The sequence below is a fragment of the Pristiophorus japonicus genome, chromosome 1 (assembly GCF_044704955.1).
Source record: "Pristiophorus japonicus isolate sPriJap1 chromosome 1, sPriJap1.hap1, whole genome shotgun sequence".
Classification (NCBI taxonomy): domain Eukaryota; kingdom Metazoa; phylum Chordata; class Chondrichthyes; family Pristiophoridae; genus Pristiophorus; species Pristiophorus japonicus.
In genome coordinates this window covers 204254673-204273930 of record NC_091977.1, presented here as the reverse complement: position 1 = coordinate 204273930, position 19258 = coordinate 204254673, and the positions used below count along the sequence as shown (strand labels likewise).

At 40.7% G+C, this 19258-nt stretch overlaps 1 protein-coding gene across 4 annotated transcripts in view; it reads right to left on the bottom strand.

Moving 5' to 3' along the window:
- gak (cyclin G associated kinase) overlaps positions 1-19258 on the bottom strand; it is a 136423-nt gene that overhangs the window by 54551 nt on the left and 62614 nt on the right. For all 4 annotated transcript variants that reach the window (XM_070886283.1, XM_070886291.1, XM_070886296.1 and 1 more), the window contains 3 exons: positions 17599-17711; positions 14475-14574; positions 11338-11455 (listed from right to left, as the gene is read on the bottom strand). In XM_070886283.1, coding sequence (XP_070742384.1) covers positions 11338-11455; positions 14475-14574; positions 17599-17711 — 331 coding nt within the window. The remainder of the gene's footprint in view (positions 1-11337; positions 11456-14474; positions 14575-17598; positions 17712-19258) is intronic.

Genomic DNA, 19258 nt, shown 5'->3' with positions numbered 1-19258 from the left:
TTCCATATATGAGGGAAAGTACTGGATATTGAAAATCTAGTCTTTTAAATCAGACTACAGGAATGTACAGGACCAAAGAGACCACCATGGCTCATCCCATATTTGACAAGTTCCATATACTATTCTCTCATACCCCTTCATTACTTTCTTTACCAAACATTTAAGTTCCACCTTGAGTATGCCATTACTATCCACTGCCAGTGCCAGCCCAGGCAATCTCTTTATTTTCAGCACCCCAGTCCAAAGTACTTAAATCTATACAGTCTGTTCATCTTCCCTTGCCTGTGCTTTGTTTCTTCGTGCAACAACAGTCCTCTGTCGTCAACAAAGTTAAAAACTACTCTGCATTCCTGCTGATGATGTATGGCAAGTTTATTAACACTGCAGTTCCAGAATCAAGCAATGGAGCTTTGATACAATCCCAGCCACAATGGCTATTTAAATTCTGCTTTTTTGAGAATCCTTGTTTCATACAATAATGAGCCCTACAGCACAGGAGGCGGCCATTCAGCCTATTTTGCCTGTGCCAGCTCTTTGAAAGAGCTATCCAATTAATCCACCTCCCTGCTCTTTCTCCATAACCCTGCAAATTTGTCCTTTTCAAGTATTTATTCAATTCCATTTTGAAAATTCCCACTGAATCTGCTTCCACCAGCTTTTCAGGTTATACGTTCCAAACCATCATAACTTGTTGCATTAAAAAAAATCTCATCTCGCCCGTTTTTTTTGCTAAATATCTTAAATTGGTGTCCTCCCCTTCTGCCAGTGGAAACATTGTCTCACAATTCAAATCCTTCATAAATTTGAACACCTCTATTATATCTCCCTTTAACATTTTCTGCTCCAAGGAGAAGAATCCTAGCCTCTCTAGTCTTTCCACATAATTGAAGTCCCTCATCCCTGCTACCATTCTAGTAAATCACCTCCGCACCCTCTCCAGGGCCCTGACATCCTTTCTAAAGTGTAATGCCCAGAATTGCACATATTGGCCCGCAATTTCCGGTCGGGATGATGGTGAAATGGCAGCGTTCGCCATCATTCTGCCTTTGAAACGGATTGAAATCCTGAAGTTGTGGTCTGTCATTGACAGGTCTGAAACAGGCTATGCTGTGCCTCCTGTACCGGCAATCTGTGTGATCAGCCAAATCAGGGAAACTGACAAAAACTTTGGTTCTTCTGCAGTGAGTACATAAGAACATAAGAATTAGGAGCAGGAGTAGAACATTCGGCCCCTCGAGCCTGCTCTGCCATTTAATACGATCATTCCTGATCTTCTACCTCAACTCCACTTTCCAGCACTGTTCCCATATCCCTTGATTACCTTAATATTCAAAAGTCTATCGATCTCTGGTTTGAATATGTTCAAGGACTGAGACTCCACAGCCCTCTGCAGTTGAGAATTCCAAAGATTCACCACCCTCTGCTTGAAGAAGTTTCTCCTCATCTCAGTCTAAATGGCCAACCCCCTATTCTGAGACTGTGACCCCTTGTTCTAGACTCCCCAGCCAGAGGAAACATCCTCCCAGCATCTACCCTGTCTAGCCCTGTAAGAATTTTGTATGTTTCAATTAGATCACCTCTCATTGTCCTAAACTCTAGAGAATATAGTCCAAGTCTGTATTCTAGGCCTACGCTGTTAAATTCCCCAATAAAAGTTAGACCCAAAGGAGTTATGTGTAACCGGGGTTTTAACAGCATTATTACTGCTAAACAAATGTTAAGGGCCTGGAAAATCAATTTTAATTTTGTGCAGTGTGAAAAAATATATATTTTTAAGAATTAAAAAAAAAAAGTTAAAGAATGTTTGTCCATCTTTATTCCAAGTTTTTCTTTTCCCCATCTTTGTTTTTCTCTCTCTAACATTTTAAAAAAAGCATTCACTTTTGTGTTTGAGGTCTGTGAGAATTCTGCGTTTTGATTGACTGCTTAGACAACGTCACAGCAGTTCACACCAGAGGATTCCCACTAAACTGCATTGAATTGAACCGAAGGTTAAAAACCAGAAGTTCTCAACACAGGAATCGCGAGATCCTTTTGCGAAGCGTACTTTGGGGCCAGCAGCGAATGCCTTCGCTTCGTCCCTGATTGTAAATTCTGGGCCATTACTCCAGCTGAGGCTTAACCAATGATTTATAAAGGTTCAGCATAACTTCCTTTCTTTTGTACTCTATGCCTCTATTTATAAAGCCCAGGATCCTGTATGCTGTTAACAGCCATATCTATTTGTCCTGCCACAAAAGATTTGTATACGTGAACCTCCAGTTCTCTCTGTTCCAGCACCCCCTTTAAAATTATACCATTTAATTTATATTGCCTCTCCTTGTTCCTCCTCCAAAAACACACTTCTTGGCATTACATTTCATCTGCCACGTGTCTACCCATTTCACTAGTCTGTCTGTGTCCTCCTGAAGTATGCTTCAGAGAAGGAGCGGGAAGGTCGGGGCGGATGAGTGGCAAGAGATCGTGGCGGAGGTGCAGCGAATGTTTTGTGGCAGAGGACGGCGAGAGATCGTGGCAGAGATGCGGTGAATGTTTGTGGCAGAGGAGCAGTGAGAGATCGTGGCGGTGGTGCGAATGTTTGTGGTGGAGGAGCGGCGAGAGATCGTGGCGGAGGTGCGACAAATGAGTGTAAGGGGGCCAGAAGAGATGAGGGCCCAGGAGCAGCATGGGCCCACCCACACTGCGATATGTGTGCGCACTAGGTGCGTGCAGCAGAGCAGGTCTCCAGTCGTCCTGGTTAACCCTTGCCACTGGATAAAGGCCGAGCTCTGACAAGCACGTATGGTGACCATTGTGCAACGGCTACCACACGTTAAAATAATCCATGCACAGACATCTTCCATCTCTTCAATTGGAGTTCAGGACTGGAATATCAGTCCTTCATTGAAATATCGGTGAACTCATGCCTTTTGGTGTGGAATCAAGTCATCCTCGTTCAAGGGACTGCCTATGATGATGATGACTATTCTCCTCATTGTTAATTACATTTCCAAGCTTGTGTTACCTGCAAACTTTGGAATTTTGCTTTCTATACCCATGTTCCAGGACACTAATATATTTCAAAAATAGTTGTATCTCTATATCGCAACTTGCCACTCCCCATAATGGTTTGCGTGTGACTTTCAGAGTGTCATCTGGCAGAAACACATTTCATCAGGGGAAAGAAAGTAAAATCAATTGATAATTATATGACACAGAATTACATAGAATATTCAGCACAGAAGCAGGTCATTTAACCCAACCAGTCCATGCCGGTGTTTATGCACCACTCCTCCTCCCGTCTTTCCCTATCTATCACCATAACACTCTATTCCCTTCTCCCTTATATGCATATCTAGCCTCCCCTTAAATGCATTTATACTATTCGCTTCAACCACTCCCTGAAGTAGCGAGTTCCACATTCTCGTCACTCTTTGGGTAAAGATGTTTCTTCTGAATTCCCTATTTGATCGCTTGGTGACAATTTTATGTTGATGGCCTCTAATTTTGCTGTTCCCCACAAGTGTCTCTACATTCCAACTTGCTAAACATGCTTCCTATTGGCCAATGTAAAGTCATATTTGCAGCTGTTATCATGAAGTCTCCTGTTAAGATCATTCTACTTGCCATGGTGCAAAAACAACCTAGAGAAAGAATAGTGAGGGATAAAGAAATGGAGGGGATGGTTAAACAATTAAAATTAAATCCATAAGTTATGTAAATGGGACTCATAACCACAAGCATTGCAAACACAAGGGCGACAAAGTAAACATAGATGTTGACCCCTGCTTTTATACTTGGTTACTTTTTGCTAAAATTAACAGAATAATAGAGCCCTAAGTCTGCAAATTTACAATATCAGATACACTGCTTTGAGTACTGTTGATGGGGTTGGCTCAGCAGGGGAGGGCAACAGCAGCCAAGATCAGGGCTCCGTGGCTGGCTCTGTTACACAGTAGGGCAGGAAAAAGAGTGGGAGAGCTTCGTGATAAGGGATTCGATTGTAAGGGGAATAGATCGGCGTTTCTGCGGCTGCATCCGAGACTCCAGGATGGTATGTTGCCTCCCTGTTGCAAGGGGCAAGGATGTCTCGGAGCGTGTGCAGGACATTCTGAAAAGGGAGGGTGAACAGCCAGTTGTCATGGTGCATATAGGTAAAAAACGGGATGAGGTCCTACGAGACGAATTTAGGGAGCTAGGAGTTAAATAAAAAAATAGGACCTCAAAAGTAGTAATCTCAGGATTGCTACCAGTGCCACGTGCTAGTCAGAGTAGGAATCGCAGGATAGCTCAGATGAATACGTGGCTTGAGGAGTGGTGCAGAAGGGAGGGATTCAAATTCCCGGGGCATTGGAACCGGTTCTGGGGGAGGTGGCACCAGTACAAACCGGACAGTCTGCACCGGGGCAGGACCGGAACCAATGTCCTAGGGGAGTGTTTGCTAGTGCTGTTGGGGAGGAATTAAACTAATATGGCAAGGGGATGGGAACCTATGCAGGGAGACAGAGGGAAATAAAATGGAGTCAGAAGCAAAAGATAGAAAGGAGAATAGTAAAAGTGGAGGGCAAAGAAACCCAAGGCAAAAGACAAAAAGGGCCACATTACAGCAAAATTCTAAAGGGGCAAAGTGTGTTAAAAAAGACAAGCCTGAAGGCTCAGTGCCTCAATGTGAGGAGTATTCGGAATAAGGTGGACGAATTAACTGTGCAGATAGCAATTAACGGGTATGATGTAATTGGCATCACGGAGACATGGCTCCAGGGTGACCAAGGCTGGGAACTCAACATCCAAGGGTATTCAGCATTTAAGAAGGATAAACAGAAAGGAAAAGGAGGCGGGGTAGCGATGCTGGTTAAAGTGGAAATTAATGCAATGTTAAGGAGGGACATAAGCCTGGATGATTGTGGAATCGGTATGGGTGGAGCTGCGGAATTCCAAAGGGCAGAAAACGCTACTGGGAGTTGTGTACAGACCACCAAACTGTAGTAGTGAGGTCGGGGACAGCATCAAACAAGAAATAAGGGATGTGTGCAATAAAGGTACAGCAGTTATCATGGGCGACTTTAATCTTCATATTGATTGGGCTAACCAAACTGGTAGCAATGCGGTGGAGGAGGATTTCCTGGAGTGTATTGGGGATGGTTTTCTGGACCAATATGTCAAGGAACCAACTAGAGAGCTGGCCATCCTAGACTGGGTGGTGGGTAATGAGAAGGGACTAATTAGAAATCTTGTTGTGTGAGGCCCCTTGGGGAAGAGTGACCATAATATGGTCGAATTCTTGACTAAGATGGAGCGTGACACAGTTAATGCAGAATTTCGGTCCTGAACTTAAGAAAAGATAACTTCGACGGTATGAGGCGTGAATTGGCTTGAATTCACTGGCAAAGGATACTTAAAGGGTTGACGGTGGATAAGCAATGGCAAACATTTAAAGATCACATGGATGAACTTCAGCAATTGTACATCCCTGTCTGGAGTAAAAATAAAACGGGGAAGGTGGCTCAACCATGGCTAACAAGGGAAATTAAGGATAATGTTAAAGCCAAGGAAGAGGCATATAATGCTAAAAAGCAACAAACCTGAGGACTGGGAGAAATTTAGAATTCAACAGAGGAAGACGAAGGGTTTAATTAAGAGGGGGAAAATAGAGTACGAGAGGGAGCTTGCAGGGAACATAAAAACTGACTGCAAAAGCTTCTATAATTATGTGAAGAGAAAAAGATTAGTGAAGATAAACATAGGACCCTTGCAGTCGGATTCAGATGAAGTTATAATGGGGATCAAATAAATGGCAGACCAATTGAACAAATACTTCGGTTCTGTCTTCACGAAGGAAGACACAAATAACCTTCCGATTGTACTAGGGGACAGTAGGTCTAGTGAGAAGGAGGAACTGAAGGATATCCTTATTAGGCGGGAAATTGTGTTAGGGAAATTGATGGGATTGAAGGCCGATAAATCCCCAGGGCCTGATAGTCTGCATCCCAGAATACTTAAGGAAGTGGCTCTAGAAATAGTGTATGCATTAGTGATCATTTTCCAACAGTCTATCGACTCTGGATCAGTCCCTGTGGACTGGAGGGTAGCTAATGTAACACCACTTTTTAAAAAAAAAAAAGGAGGGAGAGAAAACGGGTAATTATAGACCGGTTAGCCTGACATCAGTAGTGGGGAAAATGTTGGAATCAATCATTAAGGATGAAATAGCAGCACATTTGGAAAGCAGTGACAGGATCGGACCAAGTCAGCATGGATTCATGAAAGGGAAATCATGCTTGACGAATCTTCTGGAATTTTTTGAGGATGTAACGAGTAGAGTGGACAAGGGAGAACCAGTGGATGTGGTATATTTGGACTTTCAAAAGGCTTTTGACAAGGTCCTGCACAAGAAATTGGTGTGCAAAATCAAAGCGCATGGTATTGGGGGTAATGTACTGACGTGGATAGAGAACTGGTTGGCAGACATGAAGCAGAGAGTCGGGATAAACGGGTCCTTTTCAGAATGGCAGGCAGTGACTAGTGGAGTGCCGCAGGGCTCAGTGCTAGGACCCCAGCTCTTTACAATATACATTAACGATTTCGATGAAGGAATTGAGTGTAATATCTCCAAGTTTGCGGATGACACTAAACTGGGTGGTGGTGTGAGCTGTGAGGAAGACGCTAAGAGGCTGCAGGGTGACTTGCTCAGATTAGGTGAGTGGGCAAATGCATGGCAGATGCAGTATAATGTGGATAAATGTGAGGTTATCCATTTTGGGGGCAAAAACACGAAGGCAGAATATTATCTGGATCGTGGCAGATTAGGAAAAGGGAAGGTGCAACGAGATCTGGGTGTCATGGTTCATCAGTCACTGAAAGTGGGTATGCAGGTACAGCAGGCGGAGAAGGCGGCAAATGGTATGTTGGCCTTCACAGCTCGGGATTTGAGTATGGGAGCAGGGAGGTCTTACTGCAGTTGTACAGGGCCTTGGTGAGGCTCCACCTAGAATATTGTGTACAGTTTTGGTCTCTTAATCTGAGGAAGGACGTTCCTGCTATTGCAGCGAAGGTTCACCAGACTGATTCCAGGGATGGCTGGACTGTCATATGAGGAGAGACTGGATCAATTAGCCCTTTATTCACTGGAGTTTAGAAGGATGAGAGGGGATCTCAGAAAAACATATAAGATCCTGACGGGACTGGACAGGTTAGATGCGGTAAGAATGTTCCCGATGTTGGGGAAGTCCAGAACCAGGGGACATAGTCTTAGGATAAGGGGTAGGCCATTTAAGACTGAGATGAGGAGAAACTTCTTCACTCAGAGAGTTGTTAACCTGTGGAATTACCTGCCGCAGAGAGTTGTTGATGCCAGATCATTGGATATATTCAAGAGGGAGTTAGATATGGCCCTTACGGCTAAGGGGATCAAGGGGTATGGAGAGAAAGCAGGAAAGGGGTACTGAGGGAATGATCAGCCATGATCTTATTGAATGGCGGTGCAGGCTCGAAGGGCCGAATGGCCTACTCCTGCACCTATTTTCTATGTTTCTAATTAGTTCCACAGGCTAATTTGTTTTAAACAATCTAATGGTATTCCTGTGGCATTGCTCCTGGTGATTTGCAGGATAAGGTGCGATTTCAGTATATATTAGAATGGAAAAGACAGGTCAGATGTTTGAGAGACAGTTGCTCAAAGGCAGCAAAGTACTTTTTGATGCAAAATTTGAACAAATTAGAAGAGTGAGATTTTTTGTGTTCCCGATTTAGATTGTGGTGCACACTATATACAGTACTTCAAATATAGTCATAGATGTTGATAAATATGAAAACAACTGGTCACAAGTAAGTCAGTTGCTCAACATATTTTATCCATCAGCAAGAATGTTTATACTCACCTCCACCTCACCCCTATTCTTGCTGAAACCCTCACCCACACCCACACCAAGATGCAAGAACGGTTACCTCTCCTAACACTCTATTATGTCTCGGTATCCATTCCTTTTTATTCCCCCAATCCCCCCTGCCCCCACCTCTCAAACCATTGGGATGAATTTCTACATTAAAGATGCTATATAAATACAAGCTAATTGGTGGTGGTGTTCAACTTTGGATCCAACACCTCGCAATCACTACTCACCAGGATGTGCAGAATAACTGCTTAAAGAGTCAAAATATTAATTAAGAAACAAATTCCTAAATTTAACAAGGTTAATCAGGAAAAATGGGAAAGAAATATTTCTGAAAGGTAGATTATAAATAAAGGCACAGCACACAAAGATGATCTTTGAGCTGCATGCAATAGTCATATCCTGGCTGTTTCTCATAGTTCTTAAAAATAGACAATACATAAAGCTTTTCAACACTGCAAGGCTGTATTTTTAATATGCCACCTTATGAATTACTTGTAAACATCACATCAGATACTTATAGCTTAGATTGATTTAAACTTTACAGGCCCCCTGGCATTGTTCACAGAAGTTCTCTTACTTCTACAATCGACCAATGGGAAAACAATACATCAAAGCAATTAGACCATTTAATTAACTAGATTAAAGAGGGAGACTTTTTGGTAATATGTTTTTCATCATCTTGAACTTTAAACCTACAAAAGAAAAACCTTCCAAGTAAACCAATGTGACTGTAGAATTATGAAAACTTTATACAACTTGTTACCTGCACTCAGTCTTCAACATCACCTAACAAAACTAGAGAGAAGGCATCCCTGAACAATGACCACCTGAACATTTGACTCCAGCAATAGCAGATCTGAATAGGTACTGAAAAGTTTGATCAGCTTGATTTTACTTAGAAACTGCTCTGTGTCCTCTTTGAATAACTCTTCAGGGCTGCCTGATGCTGATGATGGATGTGCAAAATTAGAATTGCTCCATTCCCCAGTCCCAACAACCCCGAAATGCAGTAGCGGCAAAAAAGCTCAAACGTATAACGACAGAACAAACAAAAACAAAAACAAAACCCTCCCACAGATCCACGTTTGTGTTTGCCAACTCTGGGCACTTCAGCTTAAGCTTTTGACTTGCAACTTTTTAAAAACACCACGGACTGAGAGGCACCAGCATGATTTCAAGGTAGGTTGCAATCTGGAAAATTGACAAGCCCTGTCCATTCGAGTGATATTTCTAACATACCATCCCCAACTCTCCCTTTACTTGCCTGCACCCCTTCCCCCATTAAATAAAATTAAACTAAACCAACAGTGTTTACAGTTGTCGCCCTTAAAAAAAAACACATGCAAACATCTCTATTCTGAGGTTTGAGCTTTAGGGGAAACAGTTAATGAACATCATTGAAAAGGTGGGAAAAATCCAGCTATTACAAAATCATAACTTAGCAGCACACAGAAGAACCAAAATATTTACCTGGGATTGCTACCAGAGGCACAGAGATGTTGAGAAAGAAAGAAATCGAGCAATGAATACTCAAAACACAAACAGTGACAAGCAGCAACATTCACAATGGGAAACAAAAATGGTGAGTGCATGATACTCATCAATAGCAAATTTTACAAAACATATTACTCGACAAAAGTTTGCAAATTAAAATGGAAATGCAAATATCAAAATAGTCGTCTGTCCAGCAAGAATGATGCATCTAGTTTGGACAATAAATTTAATGCTCTTTGGATTGACACCACAAATTCTAGAGAAGGTCAACATCATAACATATCTCAAATTTATTAATGGATTGTCATCGAATGAGGAAAACAAATGGAACTTGGCTACCCCTTTGGGCAGACATTTGTCTCCTGCTAGTTGACTTATAAGCAGAACAGGCCTTAGCTGTGAAGGATCGATCTGTTCTGTTAGCTTACACTAATGGGTGGGAGCAGAAAGGTTAAGCAGAAGAAAAAAAAAAGAGGGGATGGAAAATAGAAAGCTCTGATTTGTTGTCATTTTTCCAGCTTCCCACATTTGTCCACACACATACTTTAGCACAATAGCTGTAAATATCTTTGCGAACAGCTCTTGCAGAGGGGCCAGATGATGCAGCACAAATTGATATAATAATGTGTTCTTTTCAAAAGACTAAATTCGAGGTCCATTTTAAACTGAAACTTATTGAAAGGTACAAATAAATCAAGTATGTCGTCAACTTTTCTCTACTGCCATTTTTATTTGACTCCTTAAAATCTGTGATCGAAAAGAACACATCAAAACCCCACTAATGGTGGATAGAGGGCACTGCCACTGGCCCCCAGTTTCGCAGAAATAGTGATGTATCCCCAAAATCACACCTAGAGAAAGTGGGATAGCCACTGCTTGCAGCTGTCCCACCCTGTGTCGCCCCATATCAGAAGTACTACTGTACAAATATGTACTATTATGCCACCCATCTATCTTTCTGTAAATACCATGGTGAGAGTATAATCCAGCACTGCAGCATGTGAAAACCAGGCTACAATTTTCTTTTTTTTTAAAAAGTAAACTTATTAAAAATGTTTATACTTGGATTGTTAATTGTTAAATGTTTGCCAGCTTTCTTGTTTGAACTTGTAATCTGTTTGTTTGTAATGTTTGGCTTTTTGAAATAGTGTTTATATAAAAAGACGTTAATATATCTAACCATTAATTAAAACATCTTTAGTATGATGTAACACTGGCAAAAATTTTGTGATAACTCACTGAAAAAACATCCTATTTATCATACAAAAGAAAGCTGACTAAAATTAAAATAATCTGTAAAAAAAAAATCAATGCAATATGAATTAAACCCATGAAAAGATACACAAAATCTTGATTTATTGATAATTAAGTCAATTATTCTTGTAATAAGAAAGGGAAAGGTGAAAAAGTTAGTTCTACACTTTACTGGGTTTGTACATTTAATTGTTCAAATATTTCCACAGTTATTGTAATCCCTGGGCATTTACCACCATATTCGAGTCCATCAATAGTGGCTATGTGGAACGCCCACACTGAAATGTGGCAACTCGTGGAACCAATGTTCCCTTTAATTTTTGGGGGGCTGCGCAATCCCTTTAACGGGCTGCGTGGCCCATTCAAAAATCTGTGCATGCGCGGTTTTTGCATTTTAAAGCCAGTGAGCTGGCTGCGTGGGACCTCCACGCGGCTTAAAGGGAACATTGTGAAGAACACGTGTACTGAAATGTGGTGACTCTGTGGAGTGCTCACCCTGAAACACGGCGACTCTGGAACGCGCGCCCCGAAACGCGCTGACTTTGTGGAGCGCGCACCCTTAAACGCGGCAATTCTGGAACGCATGCCCCGAAACGCAGTGACTCTCTGGAGCGCGCACCCTGAAACGCGCTGACTTTGTGGAGCACGCACCCTGAAACCCGCCGACTCTGTGGAACACGCGTTCTGAAACATTTGTTCAGCCCTCATCTTCACTTACTTGGCAACAGACTGGATCATCTTTGAGGATGTATCCTTGATGTTAGTCAGGAGGCGCTCTGTGCCACCTTTGAGGATATCAAACAACCCCCCAGGGTGCGCTACGTCATTTTCAATACCTAAGGAATAAGATGAACAAATAATTCATGATGAACTAATAACTCATGCTCCAATTGCCTTGTTCCCTTTTGCACATTCCCCATAACCTGCCTTCTACTTATTACAAAGTAAATAAATGAAGGTTTTTGGAATGTTTTAAAATATTTGCCAAACCTGTACAATCAACTACCTCAATAACTGCACTCAAGATTACCACCAACTATAATACAACAATTTATTTCACAAGTAGAAAGGCTCTGAAAACTCACTGCACTTGCGTCTGGACATAGTTTAAGCTATCCAGGTCTTGCCACAAGAATCTGGCTGATACTCTATTATTTTTGGCAACTGTTTGCACAAGGAGCTGGATATTTTTGTGAAGTAAATCCAATATACAAATTGCGCTTGAAATATTGAAACTATATTTGTGAAGCAACACATACAATGAACAGATGGAAACAGGGAGTGTTGTCATTAGAATTTGAGCAAAGTGCGATGGTGAGCAAGTGCGATCTTTGTACTATGCCCACCCAAACTGTCAGAAAATAAACATTTGTATATTGTACAGATTCTATCCTTGCAAACTGGGCTATATAGAGAGAATTTTCAGTTGAACAGCATTAGGGCGAAGTGCTACAGATCAGTCACGGGTGATGTCAGTGGTGGCAACTATTTGAGATGACGACTTAAACTGATCTACTTCTTGTGTGAGACTTTTGAATGTGATTTTTCTTATGGTGTATTGATCTATTGAAAACACTAGATTGGGAAATTAAGACAAATTATTGTGTGCAGCCTCCCTCACACTTATCAGTGAAATTCCAGGTGAAGCTGAAGGAGCTGTGATAGAAAGTGCAAAATGATGCACATCTTTGTACTTTATTGGCTGTGAAGCACGGTGGGACATCCTGAGGTCATGAAAGGTGCTATATAAATACACCTGGTAATGGCCCCATTAAACATCAACATATGTTTTTTGGGGCTTCCTCCTCACTGCAGCTTATTAATGTATCCCATTGAAGTGCAAACGAATGAAACTCAAGCTGTCGGTAGAAATGCTGTGGGAGGTAATTCTGTGAAAAAGAAGCAGGAGCAATTCTTCACAACCCATTCCCCATGTCAACACTGTTTGCAACCAACCATCTCCCCTATTTCACAACCCCCTTTATGATTAACACTTAACCGAAAAACACACACAACATCCAAACAAACTGGAAAAAAACAACAAATAATTAGTCCTAATCAACTCTAACCTCTCTATCCCCACGGTACTAAACACCAAAATAAGCTGCTAGGGTCATCACACAGACCACCTCACTTGCCAGATTCCTATTGTACAATGCAAGTTGAAAAGATGGCTGAAAAGTGCATAAACTATGTGCTATGCCAGGACATCATCTGTATAACATTCGCAAAACAACAAATACAACATTTTAGAAATTCCTAAATTGACTGCACTGATTTAAATGAAATTAGAGATGTATAATGTGCAGCCTTCAGCTCATAATAAAGATCATGATAATTCAAAATGGAACATCTCAAATGCAGCCAGACACAGGTTGGTACTGAACTGAGCAGAATCAGAGCACACATTTGTTTGCCTTGTATGTTCCACCAAAACAAAACAACATAACTTTTCAGTTCTGTTTATTTGGCTCATCACTGTTGATGTACCAAAAAAAAATCAGAACAACAGACACAAAGAGGCAAATAGAGAAATCATAGAACCGAGAAACTATAACATAATGTGCCCTTCCAGTATACGAGCTTGCCCAATCATTTATTAATGCATCTTGAAATACATCAATTAAATGGGTTAACCAATATTTTCAATAATCAGCCATCATCCTTAAAACAGATCCACTATAATTGAAGTAATTAAAGAACATGCATTAATTAGCATTAAAAGCACATTTCACAACCTCAGGACATCCCAAAGCACTTTGCAGCCAATTAATATTTTTTAAGTGTCGTCACTATTGCAATGTATGAAATTATACCAATTTTTCTTACTTTTACAGTGTTCTACATGGATCTAACGGATAATAGGTTGTGGAAAGCAAAAGGTTTCTACATTATACTACATACATGAAACACTCTTATGATCATGTATGGGAAGGAGACTAAGTGCAAATGATTCAAATGATCAATTAGACAGACTGTTTAATCAGTCCTGATCACTGTTTGGATCAAAAGCCTTTTTTGATGCTCGGAATGGGACGGCATCTGCCCCAGTTACTTTGATTCGAGATTAAACGGCAGCGAGACTTTAATAATGCGAACAATTTAATTTCTATAATGCAGTTTTCATATTTCTTCAAAATTAAATTCAGAACTCTGATGAAAAATACAATGTTTATATATATTTTTTAATTTGTTTGAAACCAAACTAACGTCTCAATGGAGGTCAGGTTAAAATGGTTAACTGCAGCAATATGCAATCGTCCAAATTTTGCCCCCACGTTACACTGAGAAGGGAGAAGAGAAGGGAATACAATTGGACCCTTTAAAATACCCAACATAAATGACCCGTGACACACTTCATGATCTTGGTTTTAATTAGGATTCTGCCATGATTTTAATTTAACAGGGCTAAACGCTCCAAACATACTAATCAGTCTGCTGGGTATAGCCTGCCACTGTAATTCTGCAGATTCAAAAGGGAAACAAACCAGACACTGCCCCGTTTGTTAATTTGTGAAATAATCAGCAACATAAAGCATGATAAAAATGAAATAATCAAATCAAAGTGAGAGCAGTAACATCATTGGTGACCTGATTTCGACATGCACTTCCTGACTTGCAAACATTTGTAGAACCAGGAAGCAGTCCTGAGCCTCAATGAACGAGGCAGCAGGATCTTTGACTGCTAAGTCCTCTTAAGTAGTAAGATGACTGATGTTGGCCAGCAGTCTGAAACAAACTGTACAGCTTTGACTTGAATATACTTGATGCTACACATTACACATTTCTATGGTTTTATACTGACGTTCACTACTACTCCTTCATTCTGCCTTGGTTGAAAAATAGGTTGCATACCTGCATTGTGCATGTTGTTCAGTGGTCCTACTGGCTTGCTCCACTGTGGCATTGAACCTGCCGTCGTACTGTTGGCCACCCCTCCATTCTGCTCCAGGAGCTGTAAGGATTGGTAACCGTCACAATTGATCCTTCTGAGATAAGAGCCCAGCAGACTCATGAGAACACAACCCAGACACAAACACAACAAAGAAAACCAAGATTCCTAGCCACCAGTTGAAAATTACTCTGCAACCATGACACAGTAGCAAGGAGCGTCGCTCCAGAACAAACAGGGCATTGCTGGGTTTGTGCCATCTCAATGCTCAGCTATAGCATTTACAAGCAGGCCCAGCAGGATATTCAATTTGGCTTTAGGCCCAGCCTTAATCAGTGTATGCAGCTGACTGCACTATGCCTGCTTGACACTTCAGCTGATTATTTTAAAGATGAGCACATTATCCACATAATTCTCATCACAAATGTGAAAATAGACAGCCTTGTTTATTTTAGGAAGGTCCCACTTTTATAAATTTTCTTAAGACCATTAACATTTTTTCCAAAATACTAAAACACAAATACTATGTTTCACGATCTGGGCAAATAATCACAATGTAGTAAGAAAAAAAATCTTCAATAACTGCGTCCCAGTCCCCTTAACTAGTTATAGTTTGTAAAGATCTAAAACTTCTTATTCTACAACAACCTACAATAAAATCCAACCCGGTTGAATGACACAGTTTCTAGCCAACACATGTTAATTGCCCCATTTAAACAGGGACTGAAAACACAGTGTGTTTGCTTTAATAATGGGATCAGTCTTTTAGTAAAGTAGGATCTGACATGATGCAAGTGCAGTGCGAGACCAATCCTGTACTTTAGGTCACAGAAACTGTGTGTCTTTTCAAGGTTTTCTATGGGATAGCTTAATTATTGCACAAAACTGTGATGAGCACATGTGCTAGAAAGACAAAAAGTGCTTATTCCTCCTGACAAGTACCATAAATTGGCCACATTCAGGCAATCAAAACAGTTCCATCACATCAACAATCTGGAAATGAAGCAATAAAGCCAGCTCTTTTTGTACCTGACTTAATGAAGACTGATTTAAAGAGGACCATTTTCTACATGATATTTATATCAAGGTTAGTGCAAAATACTCATATCAGCTTCTGCACTCTCTGCAGATTCAATATAAAAATCAGTTTTCCTTTCGTTGGGGGAAGAGGGAGAGAAAACAAAAGAGCGAGAGATATTCACTCTGGTGGTATAATGGCAGAGGCAGCAATCTATAAGCACTGTTAAAGGTTGGATTAATATCCAAGAAAATTAATACCACAAATATTAGACTACCTCCCTTCGCTATGGTATCTTTATTACGCAATGGTTGGTATCTATTACCTAAAAATATGTGCAAATCTGGAACCCAATATCAACAGGTCGCTGAATTGACATGTTTTCAGCTAAAACAAAAACCAACAGGGGTCTCAACTGAGATAGTTAACACAAACACTGATGACATCAAAACAGCAAAAACAACGTATGGAAATTTACTAAAACCTTTGCAGGACTATAAATATGATTAGCCATAGAGGAAATTAAATAATGTTCAACTTTTCATGTGTGTGTGGAAACAATACTGAGATGCTGTCAATGACTGGACATGATGAAGGAACAAGGCCTTATAAAGGAGCGGCTGAGGAAGACTCAATGCTTTCCACGGCAACTGCAAGGTCCCATAACTATTAGAGGGACATATTACCAAGTGGTCCCCTTCCCTGTTTGGATGCTCATTAATTTATACATGGAGGCATAATGAACAATTGATAGATTGCAAACAAAAAAAACTCGATACAATTCTGACACGTGCTGTATAAATATAATATACGGAGCATAATGGAATATCCCATTTATTTAACTCAAGTAAAAGCCTGTCATCATTGGTATGTGCATAATCATATCTTTCTTGCCATATAAAAACATTTGACCATTCCTGCTATTACATATTATGTCTTTAAAACCTTAAAATTATAATAGACAAAACAAAATGAATATTAACAAACAATAAAGACAACAGTAGGGGTTTGCAGAGAAGTCTCTAAATCTAATTCCTGGAGAAAGTCCCTCTCTTTACCTCCATCACCTCCCCACATTCGGTCCTCGCCACTTCCCCAACACTGGCATTATTCTTCCTTCAGTCAGACAATAGGACAGTCCAGGGAATGATATTCTCCCCAGATAGGTCCAATGCAGCTCCACAACTGCACTTCAGTGGGTCGCGATGGCTCTCCCAGAGTTGCTTCACTCTCCTGAACAGAACAGTCAATTGCTGCCAAGAACCCAACCGAGCAGTCGGTTACAGAAATGCCAAAACCTACCCACTGAAAGCTGATAAATGTCAACTAAAACCTTGTTTAAATGCACTATTGCTGGAGCTACTAAACCACTGTCAGCTTTCAAGAGTCACAAAATAGAAAAACTGCATGTAACTATCAACATCTAGAATACCTAAACAGTGATCCAATAATCTTACCACTGGCCTAACCGTCTATAAAGACCAACACTGCATTTGGACACTGGAAATCTTAACTTATTTTGAGATGTCAAAAGCACAGGAGCAGAGGAAATCACACTGTCAGTATAACTGAGAGCAAGACATCTCCTCCCATCGCAATCACATGAGGAGAGATCAGAAATATTAAGACATACACAAATCAAATGATATTTCCTGTTGTTGCCAAAATACCAGACTCAAGTTAAGAGATTCAGCAGTGTATTGTGAGTAATACTGTTAACTGCTCAGTTTTAATCATTTTCTATCTGGTTACTGATCAGCTGATTACCAACATAGAAGATCCAGGAAGTCAATTTATTCAAAACTTATGGTCACTAAAGTCCTGTGGCAACCCAAGGCGATGTCACTTTTGCCATGACCTGCACCACAATTACTGCTATTGCTTTCCTCTATTCAAACATCGGTTATAAAAAAATAAATAAACCAGGGGACCGAGTGATGCAATGCAATCGTACACTGGTATTTAATTACTGGGACCTGAACTTGAATCCAAACTCCCTTTTCAATGTGGTTTCTATAGTGGCATGAAGTTCTACCGTACAACTTTAGAACCAGTATCAAGTTTCCTACCTCTGTAATTGGAGATTTAAGATTAATATTCCTAGCTGCAGCGATCTCCTGCAGTTGATTCACCACTTCTGTAATAGTCAATCTCTCTTCGGGATTTATCTTCATCATATTACCTACAACAACAAAAGGGGAAAAAATATAGGTCATCATGCTACCTTCCACCAGTAAGTGTTCTGAGGTAACAAATGTCACTAAAACATAGTACTAGGACAAATTCTGCAATTTCCCCCATGGAGTCCAGTTACCAGTTAGAATTAAGGAATCACAGTTTTAAGGAAAACAAACAAACTTGCATTTATATAGCTTCTTTCCCATTCTCAGGATGTTTCAAGGTGCTTCACAACCATGAATAATTTTGAAATGTAGCCTACTCCGATGCAGGCAAATATCACAGTCGATTTGCATACATGAAGGTTACAAAACAGCAATGAAGTAATGACCAGCTAATCTATTTTATTTGTGTTGGTTGGCCAGGATACTGGGAGAATTCCCTTGCTCTTCTTCGATTAGTGCCATGGGATCTTTTGGAATCATAAACAGGCAATTTGGGCCATAGTTTAATGTATCATCCAAAAAAAAAAGCCTTCGACTGTGCAGCACTCACTCAGTCCTGCATTGAAGTATCAGCCTAGATTATGTGCTCCAGCACCAGTTCTCGAATACATAACCAGCACAGATTTACACCAATGCGATATTGCATCAAAACATTAAAGTGACCATAATCCAATCTGATTGAGACGACAGCGACTCAAAACACAAAGGCATACTTTTATTCTTTTAAGTCTGATAAAATGAACCCAGGTTACTGATTTCAGTCCCAACTCCCACTGTTACAAACAAACCTCCAGCCTGTACCACTCCAATGCTCTACCTGGAGCAGTGGCAGGTTTGCCTGCAACTGAGAAAAAAGGGGCCAGCACGTGACCCAAGATCTTCCCACATAGATCAGGGGCAGTTGAATTTTTTGAGGACGTAATTAGCATGGAGAACAGGGATGTTCTTTATGTGTACTACCAAAAGGCATTTGTTAAGGTTTTGCATTTTGGATTAGCAAAAAGTGCACAGAATTGGAGGTAACCGTACAACACGGGTTGGTAATTGGTTGGGAGGTAGGAGAGAACGAGGTGGGGAAAAACAGTTTGTTCTCTGATTGGCAGGAGGTGGCAAGTGGTGCTCCCCAAGGATCTGTACTGGGGCCTCAGCTTTTCACTATATATATTCATGACATGGATGAAAGAATAGAGAGTTGTATATCCACATTTGCAGATGACACTAAGTTAGGAGACATAGTAAGTTGTGTAGATGGGAACAGGAAGTTACAAAGGGACATAGATAGACTGAGTGGGGAAAACTCTAGCAGATGGGGTTTAATGTGGGGAAGTGTGAGGTTATCCATTTTGCATCCAAGGAAAACAAATTAGAATATTTTCCTGATGTTGAGAAACTAAGAACTGTGGAGAAGCAAAGGGATTTAGGTGTCCATGTACAAAGATCACTAAAAGCTAGTGCACAGGTACAAAAATAATCTAAAAGGTTAATGGAATGTTGGCCTTTACCTCAAGGGGGTTGGAATTCAAAAGTGATGCTTCAGTTATGCAGAGCCTTGGTCAGACCCCATCTTAGGCACTGTGTTCAGCTTTGGGCACCGAACCACAGGACA